This window comes from Eretmochelys imbricata, chromosome 3 (genome assembly GCF_965152235.1).
Source record: "Eretmochelys imbricata isolate rEreImb1 chromosome 3, rEreImb1.hap1, whole genome shotgun sequence".
Taxonomy (NCBI): domain Eukaryota; kingdom Metazoa; phylum Chordata; order Testudines; family Cheloniidae; genus Eretmochelys; species Eretmochelys imbricata.
Window position 1 is genome coordinate 139,194,584 of NC_135574.1, and position 16,706 is coordinate 139,211,289.

The following is a 16,706-nucleotide window of genomic DNA, read 5'->3' on the forward strand; positions in this document are numbered from 1 at the left end:
GTTTCATAGGGAAAGTAGATTCAGGTTTTTTACTTTTTAAAAAAAACTTTCATGCTTTACCTCACACTGTGGGTATTGTTTATATTACAGAAACTGACACACTGCTGACAAAGGCATGGTTACAGTGGCACAGTCTGGCTAGGATCCACAGAACCAAGTCAATTAAACTTTAGATCAGAACCCCACGCTATTCAAAATTTGAAGTTTGATATCGAGAGTTTTAAAGGTTGAAGATCAGTGGCCAGTGATCAGAAGGCAATTGATCTGCCAGCAGATCGAGGGAAGTGATTATTCCCCTCTATTCGGCACTGGTGAGGCCACACCTGGAGTACTGTGTCCAGTTTTGGTCCCTCCACTACAGAAGGGATGTGGACAAATTGGAGAGAGTCCAGCGGAGGGCAACGAAAATGATTAGGGGGCTGGGGCACATGACTTACGAGGAGAGGCTGAGGGAACTGGGGTTATTTAGTCTGTAGAAGAGAAGAGTGAAGGGGGGATTTGATAGCAGCCTCCACTACCTAAAAGGGGGTTCCAAAGAGGATGGAGCTAGGCTGTTCTCAGTGGTGGCAGATGACAGAATAAGAATCAGTGGTCTCAAGTTGCAGTGGGGGAGGTCTAGGTTGGATATTAGGAAACACTATTTCACTAGGAGGGTGGTGAAGCACTGGAATGGGTAACCTAGGGAGGTGGGGGAATCTCCATCCTTAGAGGTTTTTAAGGCCTGGCTTCACAAAGCCCTGGCTGGGATGATTTAGTTGGTGTTGGTCCTGCTTTGAGCAGGGGGTTGGACTAGATGACCTCCTGAGGTCTCTTCCAACCCTAATATTCTATGATTCTATGAATATAGAAGGCAGCAAACAAGCAGCAGTTTGAACATGAACAAAGAATGGCATATCTTTGATTGCAGGAACTAGACGCTAAGGCAAAAGTGGACAGACAAGCTCCAACTCAAGAAAAAAAAATCAGAGCCCTATTCCTGCACCACTAAAATCAATGAAATCAATGGGAGCTTTGTCACTGATTTCAATAGGCACCAGGTGTCAAACATAGAACTTCCTCTCTGCTGTTGACCCTAGTTAGTATTGAAACAATGATGTCTAAGATGGCAGTTTCTGCAGTGTAAACAGGATCCTAGACATGATATTATTGATGTAGTCAACACTACAGCACAACTGTTGTAAACTATTCAGTTACTAATGAAACTGCAATTCAAGAATAAAACTAAGTCACATCATTCTCTTGTGCTCAACTCCAGGCTGTAGAATGATAGGAAAATGAGCATGCAGAAGGAAAGGCACAAACACTTGCACTCCTGCAGTTTTGTCAATTAATTACATAGTTCAGCAGTTCACAACATAATGAAAGGCAGTGCTAAGAACCATGAGCATCCTGGAGAAGTCCTGTCAGAGCTTCTTTACTAAGAGCATAGAATGTGACTAGACATTTAGGGTAGGATTTTCAAAGTGCTCAGCACTAAACATTAGTGAGAACAGAGTTAAGCCAACGCTGAATACTTTTGCCCATTGACTTGAAAAGAAGCAAAGCTAGGCCAATACTGAGGAGGATAGAGTTAGCCAAGGTTTTGTCGAAGAAATATTTGTTGGAAAATACCAGTTCACCAAAACCAAAACTTTTTGCAGGAAAGAGTCAGTGTCAATGAGTTTTCTGTTTAGAAAAAAAAATTAAAATTGTTGAAATATCCTGTTTTGACATTTTCAAAATGCAGATTTTTTGGTCCAAAATTATTTTTTGTTTCTAAATGAAAGTTAATTTATAGTTAAAAGGTTAGGAATACTTGTGGCACCTTAGAGACTAATCGATTTATTTGAGCATAAGCTTTCGTGAGCTACATGCATCCGATGAAGTGAGCTGTAGCTCACGAAAGCTTATGCTCAAATAAATTGGTTAGTCTCTAAGGTGCCACAAGTACTCCTTTTCTTTTTGCGAATACAGACTAACACGGCTGTTACTCTGAAACCAGTTAAAAGGTTGAAATCTAAATAAAGATTTCTGACATGATCAAAATGAAACAATTCAATTGCCCCAAACTGGATTTTTTTTTCTTCCAGATTTTTGGTCTACAATTTTTAGTTGTTGAGATTTCAGCTTTTTGGTCCCATTTGGGATGGGAAAGTTGTTTCCCACACAGCTCTAATGCTCAGTGCTATTGAAAACCCTATTATATTACATATAATATCTTATCACAACAACTATTCATTTAAATGTCAGAGGGGTAACCGTGTTAGTCTGTATCCACAAAAACAATGAGGAGTCTGTTTTTTTACCTCTTTTTTATACCCAAATAATTTTGTTAGTCTTAAAGGTACCACAGGATTCCTCGTTGCTTTTATTCATTTAAACATGTCAATAATAGCCTAAACATTTGGGAGCCTTCACAAGCCCACAACACACTTGGGCTGTTGGATGTCTGGCCCAGCTGCTCACACTCTTCCTACAGCTCTGGAAATATCTGTTTGTCAGCATATCAAGTGAACGTGCAGAAACTTATCTATTTCTATATTAAGCCAACGTTTATGTATCTTCAGACTAGTGTGACATGATTCATAGTCACATGAAAGTGCTCGATTCTGTTTTGTGGTAGCTGGTAAACATGTCAAATAATTAAAACAAAACAAAAAAATGAAGGGTGATTAAATAATAAATGTAAACAGAATTTATTATTTCAAATACATTGTAATTTAAGTACCATGAATAACTGGTAAATTCAGAAGTCAGAGCTGTACTTATTAAGCCCTCTGTCCCCTACAAATACAGAAGTCAAACTCCACCTATGCCTACAGGCATGATAGCTGTAACCTGTGCAGCACCTCAGAAGTGTGTTAAGAGAAGCAGAAAGAGGTACTAACCACATTTCATTTGATCTGTAAGACATCAGAGTGCTCTCTATTGTCATTCCTGAGGTACCAGGTTTTTTTGAAAGCCACAGCCTTTATGGCATCTTGAAGTAGCAGTAACTCTAGCTGCACTAAACAAACAAAAAGTGCACATCTCTCTCCCTACTGATCTAGCCCTCTCCCCTTTCTCCTTCTTCCCCACAATGGGCTGAATCTTCCCCCGGTGTCCCTGTTGTGTCGGTTCAACATAGAATGCAATCTTATTCAAGTGTTTAGTTCCCCTGAACACTATGGGGCTATTCAGATGAATAGAGGCAGCAGGATCGAACCCTTATACTGCAAGTTTCTTAGCACAGGAACTTTATTTTATTTCAAAGTCTCAATAGTGCCATATGATACATAACATACTAGCTGTGCTGGCTGTTGTGAGAATATAACTGCTATTTATTTATTTTGTTCTTGTGATTCATGTCAGTGTTGCCTATCAGATGGATAGGGTCCCCTTTTTATACCTGCATCAGTCAAAATAAATAAATACAATAAAATGAATATGCAAATAATAAATAATTAATGGGAAATTGATATAGTAAGAAAGGAGGGAAACTGCAAATAAAACAGAAAAAAAAAAAACAAGACAGACCAACTGAGCAAGGAAATCCACCACTGTCTCTCAAAGAGAATTAACAGTCACTATCAGCTAAAATAAGATCATAATTAACAAGGGATTCAGATTTCATACACGTAATAACTGACAAAACAAACTGCTAATTGCAGACAATAAATCTACACTATTGAAGGACAAAGACTGGCACAGAATTATGCACAAGGAGTGGGAGGTTTACAGGAAGAGAAACGTTTCAGTCTACTAGACTGAAAATATAACATACTAGCCAAGAAAAGGCTAAAACCACCACCTTGAAAACAAGCTGTAATAAGCTACTAACAGAAAGCAAAAAAGGTACAGAAAAGAAGTATTTATACAAATGCTGGCCCAAATTCTGGCCCTGATACAGGCGTAGCTCACAGGGGAAAAACTCCCTCTCAGTCAGTTCGGTTCTGCTCTCCCATTCATGTATTCTCTACTTCTTGTTGCCCAACCAATTAAATTCTGTCCCCAGATTCCATCTCTTCCTCCCCTTCCCAACATCATATGTTTACTTCTGAGGCCCAGGCAGCTCATTCCCAAAATTCCCCTTAGCTGGCAGGGATTCAGATAGATATGAGGGAAGGCTCCTGTGCGGGGTGGGTGGGGGTCCACACTGGGACTCCTGCTGGCTAAAGCTGCCAGGGTTGGGCGAGGGCTCAGCAAAGCCACCCCCACAGTGATTCACACCTCTCCCCATTACTGAACAGGAAGAGTCCTGGCAGCTTCCTGCTGTTCAGCACCTCTCTCTGCTTCTCATGAGTCCCTGCTGAAGGAGCAGAGTGAACCCTCAATGACAGCAGCACTATTGTAGATGGCTGGGAGGCCCTGGCTGCAGCACCTTCAACTGCTTCCAGGCAGCACATCAGCAGGTATGTGCTGGGACTGGAGGAAGAGTGGCCCTCTTCTGACCCCAGGCACCAGCCAGCACAACATGGGAGAATGTGGGTGCACTGAGTGCCCAGACCACAGGAAGAGAACACACAGTCTCCCCTTATTTTCCTCTGTACATCTGTTGTCTCCTGTATTTGTCAACATGCCTGCACCTGCTTTGTCCATGTCTCTGGCTAGAAATATCTACCTGAACTTATCTCACTGTCTGCCTGTAAAGAGACATGGCCCCTATTTTCTTATAATTTTCTTTGAACTTTTTTCTATCCTGTTTTAAATGTGAGCTATTGACAGACAAATATTCATCTGTTACAGTTCTGTTAGAAACTTATAATCTGGCTGTCTGGACAACTCTGATAAACACTAAAACTTTTTGTATGACCTACATACACACCATCATAAATAAGCCATTTAACATCTGGTAACAATCCACATTCGTTCCAACATTTAGCAGCACTACTGTGGGAAGATTTTTTTAAAAACCAATCTGATTGCAGTAGCTATCAAATATGCAAGAGTAAAACTATAAAACATATTTTCCAAACCATCCGAACTAAAAGCTGATCAGTGCTGCATCTCAAATATTACAGGAGGACAAAGCTACCCCTTTTTATATTCTGATGGAGTCTTACAAAATTTTCTCCCTGAATGTCAAAAGAATGTCAATCCTCTGAAAGGAAAAATGTTCCTTCTCCTATCTAAAAAAACCTAAAAACTGATCTTGCCTTTTGACAAGAGACTAAAGCATTATCCAAGGAAGATGAAAAACTCAGGAAGTGATGGGTGTTGGATGTATTTAACGTTTTATATCTAACCAAACAAGAGGGGTATTTATTATCATAAATAAAAAAAAAAGTACCATCTGCCATGCAGTGTTCTTCCTTAGACACAAAAGGCAGAGTTCTTATACTGGCTGGGAAAACAACAATAGACCTAATTATACTTTACTTATACATATGTTCCAAATGAACAATCACAGGTCTTTTTAAAGAGTCAAATCTGACTGATTTCTAGGGATGCAGCTGGCCAGGGTATCACAAGAGGAGATTCTAGTAATTCCTTTAGACAGACCTGGCAGGGTAAATGGCAGAGAAAAAAATGAAATGCCTGTCAAAGCAAGTAGCTAAGGCAGCACTAGGAGATATTCGCACCTGTGTCTGCAATGGACAACAGAACATTCATTCGTTTAATATTTATATATTTTCTCCCATTCACTGTGCTTTTGTTAAAAGCATTAGAGAACTGGAGAAATTTCTGTTTCTGCTCATGTACCAATTAGCTTCTAGTTGACAAGAGCAAGTAGTACATACAGAATTGTATGGACCATAAATCGCCTGTTCATACAAGATCCTTTAATTTCAACAAGGCAATAAAAATCGCCATAACTGATTAATGGCACACTAGAAACTAACCTACATCTTCTCCAGGAGCCAGCAGAAGTGGTAATTAGGGGGAAATGATTTCCCTAGCTTCCAGGAGATAAAATTTAGCCCAGACACAAGTGAAAGAGCTGTATGGCCAATTAGCACATTTGGAAAACATCCACAGACTGATTCCATAATCAAGACATTCCCCAGAGATATTGAAACTTAGCAGAAATAAACAAACCAAACATGGAATAAGAAAAACAACAAGATTTCATTATGAGAAATCCAACTCCACCTTAGTATGTCTTGGAAAAGGACAGAAAAAAACTTGACATGTCCTCCTTCCTCAATTACAACACTCCAAACACAGGACTGTAGTCTGATACACCAAAATGATCAGATACAAGTGACTTCCTTGGATTCTAAGAGAATCGCTATAATTTAGAACAGTCAACTGATATATCCACAAACTCATTAGAATACTTTAAAATTTCCTTTAGCAGAAACCTGAGCGAGACAAAGGAAACTGAAGCTAGCAAAATTATAAAATCCTTAGACTTAGGAAAGGCTTGCAGCCCTGATGAGATTGCAACAGACTTTGATGAAATCCTTACTGCAAATTCTCCTCCTTGCTGAAGTTTTTAATTGTTTGTTTAAAGCATACAGTTCCAGTTTTGATGTTAAATTCTAATATCAGCTGGTGCCTCAAAGAGAATAAACCACCAGAAGAATGTTATCACTGCAGACTCCATTTATTCCTTCAAAATTAAATATCATAGGATCATCTACCAAATGGTCATGGTGGACTCTCCACCACAGGCAATTTTTAAATTAAGATTGGATGTTTTTCTAGCAGATATGCTTTATCAAACAAGCATTAGTGTGGGGCACTTCTATAGCCTACGTGACACAGGAGGTCAGAGTAGAGGATCACAGTGGTGCCTTGTGGCTTTGGAATCTATGCATCTATTCCTCCACACTGCTGGTGGATGTATGGCAACGAGGCACTCAGCAACATCATTGGCAGTGGCCATATCCCCAAATCCAAAGTTTTTATAACTCAAACAAATGTAATTATAAAAATCACAGATCTAGATATAACTCTAGATCCGTCAGCCTACTTACTAGGGGCCTTCCTGCAAATATCCTCTGGTGGGGCAACATAGAGAAACCTGTTCTTGGCTAATTATGAAAAAAAATTAAATGCAAATGTACAGATCCCATCTCTATAACTGGTTGGCTTGAAAGAATCTGGGACATTCTAACCATGGAGAAATGAACCCGTTCTCTCAAAGGGTATGTCTACACTTTGAGCTTGGGGTGCTATTCCTAGCTCAAGAAGACATACCTGCGATAGCTTTGATTGAGCTAGTGTGCTAAAAATAGGGTGTAGCGACCGCACCCGGAGCAGCAGGACAGGCTAACTTTCCCAAATATATGCCTAGCATCTTGGATGGGTATGAGTCGAGGTGGCTAGCCCCTCTTGCCACTTAAGCTACTGTGCTATGCTGTGATACAACATAGGGCCTTTTTTTTTCAATCTGTGAGAAGAGAAACCCCATTGATTCAATAGCTGCAAACATATTTTAGAAAATGTCTGTCTCGCTCTGGTTGACATCCAGATTCTTCTCATAGTCATAATGGAATAAATAACACCTTTGGACTACAACAGAAATAACCAATTGTCTGATATGGGCAGAATGGTAATGTGATAGAAAGTGATCTCTTTTAGCAAAGCAAGAATTTCATTAATATTTCTCTTGTTCCATATCTAATTATCAGCTTAAAAGAAACTTCATAAAATACAAATTAACAGTTTTCATTTGGAAAAAGATTCTTCACTTCTTTTCTTAAGCAAGTATGTAATATTGCTGTGCTCTGTTAGACACAGGGATAGTCTTAAGTACATGCTTAAAGTTAAACATATGTTTAAGCACTTTGCTGAATTAGTGCCTTGAACACCTGCTGATTTCTGCATTTCAGAGGTGGATGATAGGATTCATATAGAGAGTTTGTTTTTAAATTTAAAATTGTACCTGAAATTAAAAAAAAAAAAAACCACCACTTCTAGCAGAGTTTTTACATCACTGTTCTACTTTTGCTTCAAGTAACACCTAAGATTACCAAAACTGAAAGAGATTTAAAACATTCCAGTTTCCAGTTTGTTTATTTGTACATTTGACATTTTCTATCTAGTCAGTTTCATTGTTTTTCATGACTAGTCAGCAAGCTGCCCCTGCTTGGTTAGTTAGAACATTTTTTAAAAATACAAAACTGTGATTGTGAAAGCTCAAAGGTCAGCAGGGTCTCAGAGACAGGTGTAGTACCTGAAGCTACATTTGACTTTCATTTTTGAAATTGGCTAGATTTCAGACAGGACAGTGTATGTTTCAGTTTCTAAAGCGCTTTACAATACTTCACAATGAAATGCATGATGTATATGTGAGAGATCATTGTAACATACATTGCAGATAAAAAAATCAGATAACAAAACAGTCGCTCATTATAGAACAGGTTGCATCTTGCCATCAATTGCCTGGGGAACCCCCACTGAAGTCACCGGGGTTTTCCATAGAAATTGATGGCAGGATTTGGCAAAAGTTACGTCAATACCATTGACATGTTATTTTATTTGTTTCACTGTTCCTCAGAAGAGAAGAATATCTCATCCCAGCGTGCAATAATTCTTTCAGGTTGCATTGCCTATCATTAGTATGGTTGCGATGACTTAAAATTGTAATCACATGGCCACCTTTTTACCACTTACAAACTGCAAATATCTGCTCCATCTAAAGTGATAAAAGAGTTTTTGGAAGATGAATGAAAACTCTGAGCCAAGGTAAGCTGAAGAATTGTAGGGTATCACCATTGAACAAATAGGTTTAGATTTACACATATTTTATTTGCGTCTATGAAGCAACAGCATTTTAAGTGAAAGAAAAGAGTTATGCTAATATAGCAGTCAATGGTATAATAACGTAAAGACCTTGGTCTTACCCTTTGCTTTCAAGTCGTTTAATACCTTTGATTCGGAGGGCAGTATATCACTCACTAGTTTTATCTCAATATTTCGAGACGCCAGTTCTAGCAATTTTTCAAAAAGACGCTGGCCCTGGGAAGAATAGTAAAGGAAAGCAAGGTTAATAAAACTAAGAACTGTTCAAATTACACAGCAATAAACAAAAGACACATATAAAAACAAAATTATATTGGACAGTAACTGGAGTAAACAGGAGTTAGTCCACAGCTACGCTGAAAGCTGCCTAAAGACTGTCTCAACCCCTTTCTTGAAAAACCATTTTGAAGACCAAATTTGCCTCTTACTTATTCCAGATTGTGGTCAGTGGTGTTGCACAAGTATAACTGATCAAATTTGGCCCTCAGTTCTTAATACTGCATTAACAGTTTAGTATTTCATTTTCTTGGTTTAAATAAAACAGAGACAAATGATTTATTTTGTACTGAACAATTAGGGAGGTAGTCCAGGAGTAGTACTAAGAGGGTTCAGTTGGGCACTGGTTTGTCTTTCTGCTGTTCTTGAATATATACAGTTAAACTGGTAATGAAAGTGGCAAGTTGTGCATGCTTAAGTGTATCTTGTTCAAACATTCATACCTTTTCTATTTCAGCCACATTTTGAAGATTTTACAAAGAGTGAATTTCTTACTGAAGACAAGATACATGTTATGTCTGATCTTTCAAAACAAAGCTATTTTGGAATCCAATAGGTTTTTTAAAAAAATGCATTTTTAAATACTTATATAATTGTAAAAGCTAAAAGGGATTTTGGCTAAACTTTAAAAAAGGGAATCATTGGACTGAGACCAAGCATGAAATATTTAAATCCAAACAAAATATGCTGCTAAATATCTAAAATGAAGTGTCCAGAATATAATGTCCAGCTCACTATTAACTATGGTATGCTACCACAATATAATGAGGATTTGTGTTTAATTGCTACTATTTTAACTCATTAAATACAGATGCTATAAGTGATTAGAAGAACATAAAATAAAAAGCATGCAGAAGTCATGCTTTTATTCAACTGACTTAGCCAGGGTCTACCCTCAAAATACACATACGTATTTCCCAGGAAAGTTAGTGGGAGATGTGCATGAACATCCCGGAGTAAAATCTAGCAAAAAAACTTTGAAGAAAAAAATAAGCAAGTTTTCAAGAATCACATCATATTAACCTGCAAACAAAACATTCTATACAACACCAGCAAGAGAAAAACATCTACAGAACCACGCCAGTCAGCTCTCAGCAAAAAACGTGCACCCTTCCCAAGTACACTGATCACATTAAAGCCTTAATAGGGATCATGCCAGGAAAATTATCCATGCAAAAAATAGTATGTGATCATGTGATTAAATATCCTAGTGCATATGCACAAAGGGATGGAATTAAGGTTGCATAGGCAAGCTAAATTCTGGCGTTTCCTAACTTTGCTTGACTCTGTAACCTAAATAATGTTATTTTAACATAGCTAAGGCTCCACTCAAACCCCTTCCTGTCCCTCCCCACCTACACAGGAGTGAGTAGCAACCCCCAGAAGCTGCTCTCCCTCCCACACACACTTCTGTGGTATAAATAGTCTGCACAAGGAAGTAAGGGAGCATTTTCCATCCCTTTATTCCACTGTGTGGACAGGAAAAGCAGCTCACTATTGAGTCCCATGTCATTGTATGCTTAGCATAAGTGAAGTACAGGACGTCTCTTAACCTGTCTGCAATCCATCTCCACTTCTAATCATTCATTTTCAATGTGCTGTATATACATGAAAGCAAAATAAGAACAGCAGGCTTTTTAAAAACAAGTTGAAATGCTCCCTCCAAATTATAGGGAAGCCACAGGGCTGCTATTACAGTAAACAATTGTTTATTTTTTACTTGCATTACATTCAAAACCACCGCCCAGCTCCTGTCTCAGTACAGAGCTCACAGAAACTCTATGAAACAATTGGGTTCTGCTGCTATGAATGCACCAGTGCATCTTAAATGGGTATAGCTTCTAATGGGGCTTCCCAGTTCATCTCTTTTCCAGGGCAGAAGTCACTGACCAGTTAGATGTAACAGGAGACTCAGAAAACATTTTCAGTCAAATTACAAATTGCTCACTATAATCCTGTTCTGCCTTTCCTAAGATCACTAAATGGCCCTACACACAGTATCCCACTCTCCTTATTCCCTAAGGACAAATGGCATAGGCACCAACTCTGTGGGTGCTCCGGGGCTGGAGCACACACCGGCAGTCCCGCAAATCAGCTCCTCCCACACTCCTCCTTGTGTGTCCCGCTTGCCGGCAGGCCCCCACCAATGAGCTCCTCCCCCTCCCCCTAGAACCTCACACCCACTGCAATCAGCTGTTCATCAGTGTGCAGGAGGCCCCCCGGGGGAGAGGCAGAGCGATGGCATAGTGGGCTCAGGGGAGGGGGCAGAACAGGGGTGGGAAGAGGCAAAGCAAGGGTGGGGCTTTGAGGGAATCATAGAATATCAGAGTTGGAAGGGACCTCTGGAGGTCATATAGTCCAACCCCCTGCCCAGAGCAGGACCAATCCCCAACTAAATCATCCCAGCCAGGGCTTTGTCAAGCCTGACCTTAAAAACTTCTAAGGAAGGGGATTCCCCACCTCCCTAGGTAATGCATTCCAGTGTTTCACCACCCTCCTAGTAAAAAAGTTTTTCCTAATATCCAACCTAAATCTCCTCCACTGCAACTTGAGACCATTACTCCTTGTCCTGTCATCTGGTATCACTGAGAATAGTCTAGATCCATCCTCTTTGGATCCACTTTTCAGGTAGTTAAAAGCAGCTATCAAATCCCCCCTCATTCTTCTCTTCCGTAGACTAAACAATCTCAGTTCCCTCAGCCTCTCCTCATAAGTCATGTGTTCCAGACCCCTAATCATTTTTGTTGCCCTTCGCTGGACTCTCTCCAATTTCTCCACATCCTTCTTGTAGTGTGGGGCCCAAAACTGGACACAGTACTCCAGATGAGGCCTCACCAATGTCAAATAGAGGGGAACGATCATGTCCCTCGATCTGCTGGCAGGGGTGGAGTGGGGGCAGAACGGGGGTCAAGCACCCCCAGGGAAATGAGGAAGCTGGCGCCTGTGACTAAAGGCAGGATCCAACTCCCACTGAAGATCTTAGGGGCTCAAAGATGTTTAAGATTGTACTTCAGTAGCCTGACCGATGGCTGCTGGTGCACAGCGAAAGCAGCAATCTACTCTGAAAATCCTGAGCCATATTTTTACTATCAAAAGACACCCAATGGCATAAAACCCTAGAAAAAACAGTTTTCTTTGTCCAAATACAGTGTTTGTATTCTTAAATTGTAAAACATTGAAAATCTCAATATAGAAAATGTTAAATAAAAACCAAAAACATTTAATAAAACAGCGAAGATCATGATGTTAATGAAGGCCATGTAGTGGCTAGAGAGAGTGGTAATATGTGTAAATATGAGTAAGAGTGCTGAGAATTGTTGGAGATATACAAATGAAAAGATTTGCCTTTTTCCTATTTGTCACTGCATGGTCTATGCTCTTGGCAGGTGCTCAAACCCACGCTATGCTGAATTTAGACTCTCAAAACAACTATGAAAAACACTTAACTTTTTTCAGAGTAACAGCCGTGTTAGTCTGTGGGAGAGTGGTCACTTTGGATGAGCTATTACCAGCAGGATAGTGAGTTTGTGTGTGTGGTTTTTGGGAGGGGGGTGAGGGGGTGAGAGAACCTGGATTTGTGCAGGAAATGGCCCAACTTGATTATCATGCACACTGTGTAGAGAGTTGTCACTTTGGATGGGCTATCACCAGCAGGAGAGTGAATTTGTGTGGGGGGGTGGAGGGTGAGAAAACCTGGATTTGTGCTGGAAATGGCCCAACTTGATGATCACTTTAGATAAGCTATTACCAGCAGGACAGTGGGGTGGGAGGAGGTATTGTTTCATATTCTCTGTGTGTATATAAAGTCTGCCGCAGTTTCCACGGTATGCATCCGATGAAGTGAGCTGTAGCTCACGAAAGCTCATGCTCAAATAAATTGGTTAGTCTCTAAGGTGCCACAAGTACTCCTTTCTTTTTACTTAACTTTTTGTATTTAAAGCCTCTTACATCCCGTACTAGTAACTAGGGGAAATGTTACAAATATTTCCTAATACAACCCAGGATTAAATCTCTTAAATGATACACTGTATTGGTTAAACTATCCTGCTTTCTTTCCATTTAATATTCCGGACCCAGCTGATAAGATTTCTTGATATGTTTATTTGTAATTTTACTATTATTGTTCTCTGCAAAAGGACAAGGGAGATGATCTGAACAGTTTTGTCACTGCTGTCAGCAGCCTTGAAATGTTTCTATCAAATAAGAGTCCTCATGCTGTAACTCAGGGATTGGTGAGACAACACCAGACTGCTGTGTGACTACACAAGAGTCTCCAATATCATTTCTTACATAGTCAGCTTATGAAATCTGAGAAGAAATGAGGTACCAGACCAAGTACCATGAAATTGCAGCATGCTATTATGTAACCTTTATCAAACCATTCCTCTTAGGAAGCTGGCTATATTCTCTTGCATTTTGCACAATCTATTGCAAAAAACCGCTGAAAAAGGCAAAGTATGATGTAACAAAGTATGTTTCACATGAATAAACTGTCATTCTCTGGACAGTTTTGGATCTAAATTACCAATGATCCACAATGTCAATCCCAGCTATAAATGCCCCAGCAAATGGGTGCATTAAAAGCATCACTGAATTGAAAAATAAAAGTCAAGAAATGAAGCCAATTTCTTCACTCTCACCAGATGACCTGACTTTAGACTGGCTGATTTCTGTTGCTGCTGTTATCTTTATAAGCATGCATGTCTCATTCAAAATAAAACAGGGGAAGTGCAAGAACAGAGAACTACATTTATTACAGACGCACAGTAAACTGAATTATTTCTCCCTTCAATAACTTGGGTACCTAAAGTTTTGACAGTGCTTCACAGTTTTCTCTCTGTGAAAAAGCAGAGAGTATAATTCATGCAATTTTTATTCATTTATTGCATTAGTACTTTTAATACTTGTCTAATGGCCAACCCTCTGGGTACATTTACAGCTATCAAGCATAATAAATATATCATAACACACTGGCAGCAGCGGATAGGAAAAAAAATTCCTAAATTCAGCAACCAATACTTATTGTAAAACAGAGACACTTCCAATCTTCCAGCTGACCTTCCAAGACAAAGGTGTGAGCATCACTTTCTTGTATCTTCAGCTGGAGCTCAGAAATGTCTCCCCCAGCCTGTCAATGGGGGCCAGGTGCTGGGCTGTTGATCAGATAAGCAGAGGAAAGACAAGCCCTGAGAATAAGAAGTAGGGGAGGGGCAAACTTGGCTACTCTGTGGCTTGTCCCAGAATGCTGCCTGGGTGGGAAAGAGAACAGGGAGGAGAAGAACATCTCTCCTGCTCCTATCCTTGCTTGATGTGAAGACCTGAGGGCATGCACTAGCCATTTTGGTGGGGTTGCTACCTTGCACTATAATGGAGGTATAGTTTGACCTGTGTGTCCAAAAAGCTGTGGGTCTGAGTGACTCATCAACATTTTTAGGATCAGAAAGGAATTTTTTTCTCCAGGGCAAGACCAACAAGGAGTCTAGTGGGATTTTCTGCCCTCTTTGCAGCACCCTGGAGGTCCAGTTTTAGGTTAAGAAGAAGAGTAAGGACAGGATTTTAAAGCTATATATTTGTGAGCAAGTTTGAAATTTTGTCACAACCTGCAGAGAGTGTCCAGTGTGGATGAGAAGCTCAAAGGGGTAAACATGCGACCTAGGACAGGACTAGTGGACCCTGTTAGCTTGAAGGAATAAGAGGAGACCTCACATTGTTGCAGACTGAGCCACCCATCATGTGTACCCTTATTCCCTCTCAGCTGCATCAGTGTAACTTCTACTCCTGGGGGAAATCTGCTCCAAAAAATTAAAAATTCTGTGCACAATATTTTCAAATTCTGCAACATTCTGTATATTTTGTCAAAATAACACAATATAATCACAGTTTCAATTAGATTTTTTTAATAAATGACCAAAAGTATCAGCAAGTATGTCTAACAATACAGACAACAAAAAAGATTCAGAAAATGTTTTTTGACACAGATTTCCTACTAGGCATATTAATATAGTACTCTTGAGTAATAATTAATTTAAACTACAATACAGAACCATATTTCCTGCAGTCCCCAGAAGCAGTGCAGAGTCAGGGGTAATGGAAGAGCTGAGGGAGAGGGAAATAATTGCTGGGAAGGAGCCTGGGTGTGAACTTGGAGGGTTGTTGGGTACGGGTGGGAAAAGTATGGAACAGGGTGTTTTTATGGGGGAGGGTTGACTGTTAGGGAGCTTCCCCCATGCAGACCCTGGCTGACTGCTAGCCTCTCCCATTCAGTCAAGCAGGTGTCCCTCCAACCCCACTCAGACACCACCCCACATCCATGTGTCTTGTACCCCCTCCCCATCCATCTCAGTGCTCCCACCCAGCCACTCTCCTGTCCCTATATGACCTTGCACATACACCCCGTCCCTGTGTGTCTCTGTGCCCTGACTCAGCCACCCCCCTGTCCCTATGTAGCTCTGCACCCCCTCCCACATCACCATGTGGCCCTGCACCTCCCCTCCCCCCGGTGACCCTGTGCCTCCACTCCCATTCAGCCCCTGCACCAGTCTGTCCTCCCCCACTAGCCCTTTGAGTCCCTGTCTGACCCACCCCCCCCCCAAGCACCCACACTGTCTCCTCCCCATTGCCCATCTCCTGACCTGGCCTGACAGGTGCTGTGAAGAAGGCACTACAGGCTCTCTCTTCCCTTGCTGGCTGGGAGCAACTGCTGTGGTCTATTGCCACAGTACCCTCTGAGGGGCAAAAGACAGAACTGCAGCAATTTTTCCGCAGAAGCTTTTTTTCTGCGCAAAAAATTAAAAATATGCCTGATTCATTAATTATGCACATATGCAGTGGCACAGAACGCCCCCAGGAATAAGCTTTGTCAATGTAGCACTGTAGTGTAGACTTGCTCTGAGAAAGTTGCAGACATTTTTTGCAGTCTTTAGTGGAAGTAATCACTCACTGTTATAAACCTGTCAGCAGGCCGAAATAAATAAATAAATAGAGCTGAACATTATGAAAAATACATTTACTTTTGCTTATTTAAACTTTGCATTGAGAGAGAGGGAACAAACCTGCATGCTTCTAATCCCTCACCTTACCTACTCTGCTAATGACAACCATAGCTGTAATTTTTGCTTTACATCTGAATGCATCACAGTGAATTAACTTGATGCTCAACTCCCAATTTTTCAGTTTGCTATTTTGTTCTCTGTTTGGGATTTGTTAGGCTCTGCTGGTTCAGTAGTAAATGACATGTTGAATTTTTTCAGATTAAAATGGTTTTGCTTCTTTTCTTTTAAATTCATGTACATACCAATAACTGTGAACATCTAAGGCATTTTCTCTTCAAATTCATCTGCTTGGGTTTCAAATATCTTAGAAAATAAAATGTAAATAAATTTACATTGTAGACTGTCTTGCTGTTTTGACATGTACTGAGTTTATTATATTCCAATATTTATATGTATTCTTAAAGGATGAGTGGGGAGTAAATTGTGCCTTTGGCTTCCCACCTCAGTTTTTCACTTATTTAATCAACATATAAATGCAAATTTTAGGGCAGCATGAGGTTCTATTTGTTTTTAGGAAAGAATGGAATTATACAGAGTCCTATTGAAGGTTATAAACTTCCTGTTTGAGAAGGAGAATCCAGTTCATGACTGAAAATACTGGCCATCCAAAGCACCATATTTTGTTTGTTTAGAATACTGGTTGTTGTCTGTTATGCAGTAAATGGAATTTTGACTATCTAGTGTGAACAGGACTAGAAAGAAAGAGAATGGTTTGTGACAGTGTAA

At 40.1% G+C, this 16,706-nt stretch overlaps 1 protein-coding gene across 1 annotated transcript in view; it reads right to left on the bottom strand.

Annotated features, from left to right (window-relative positions):
* PLD5 (phospholipase D family member 5) overlaps positions 1-16,706 on the bottom strand; it is a 262,978-nt gene that overhangs the window by 94,789 nt on the left and 151,483 nt on the right. The window contains exon 4 of the mRNA XM_077811874.1: positions 8,754-8,868. Within this exon, the coding sequence (XP_077668000.1) occupies positions 8,754-8,868 (115 nt within the window). The remainder of the gene's footprint in view (positions 1-8,753; positions 8,869-16,706) is intronic.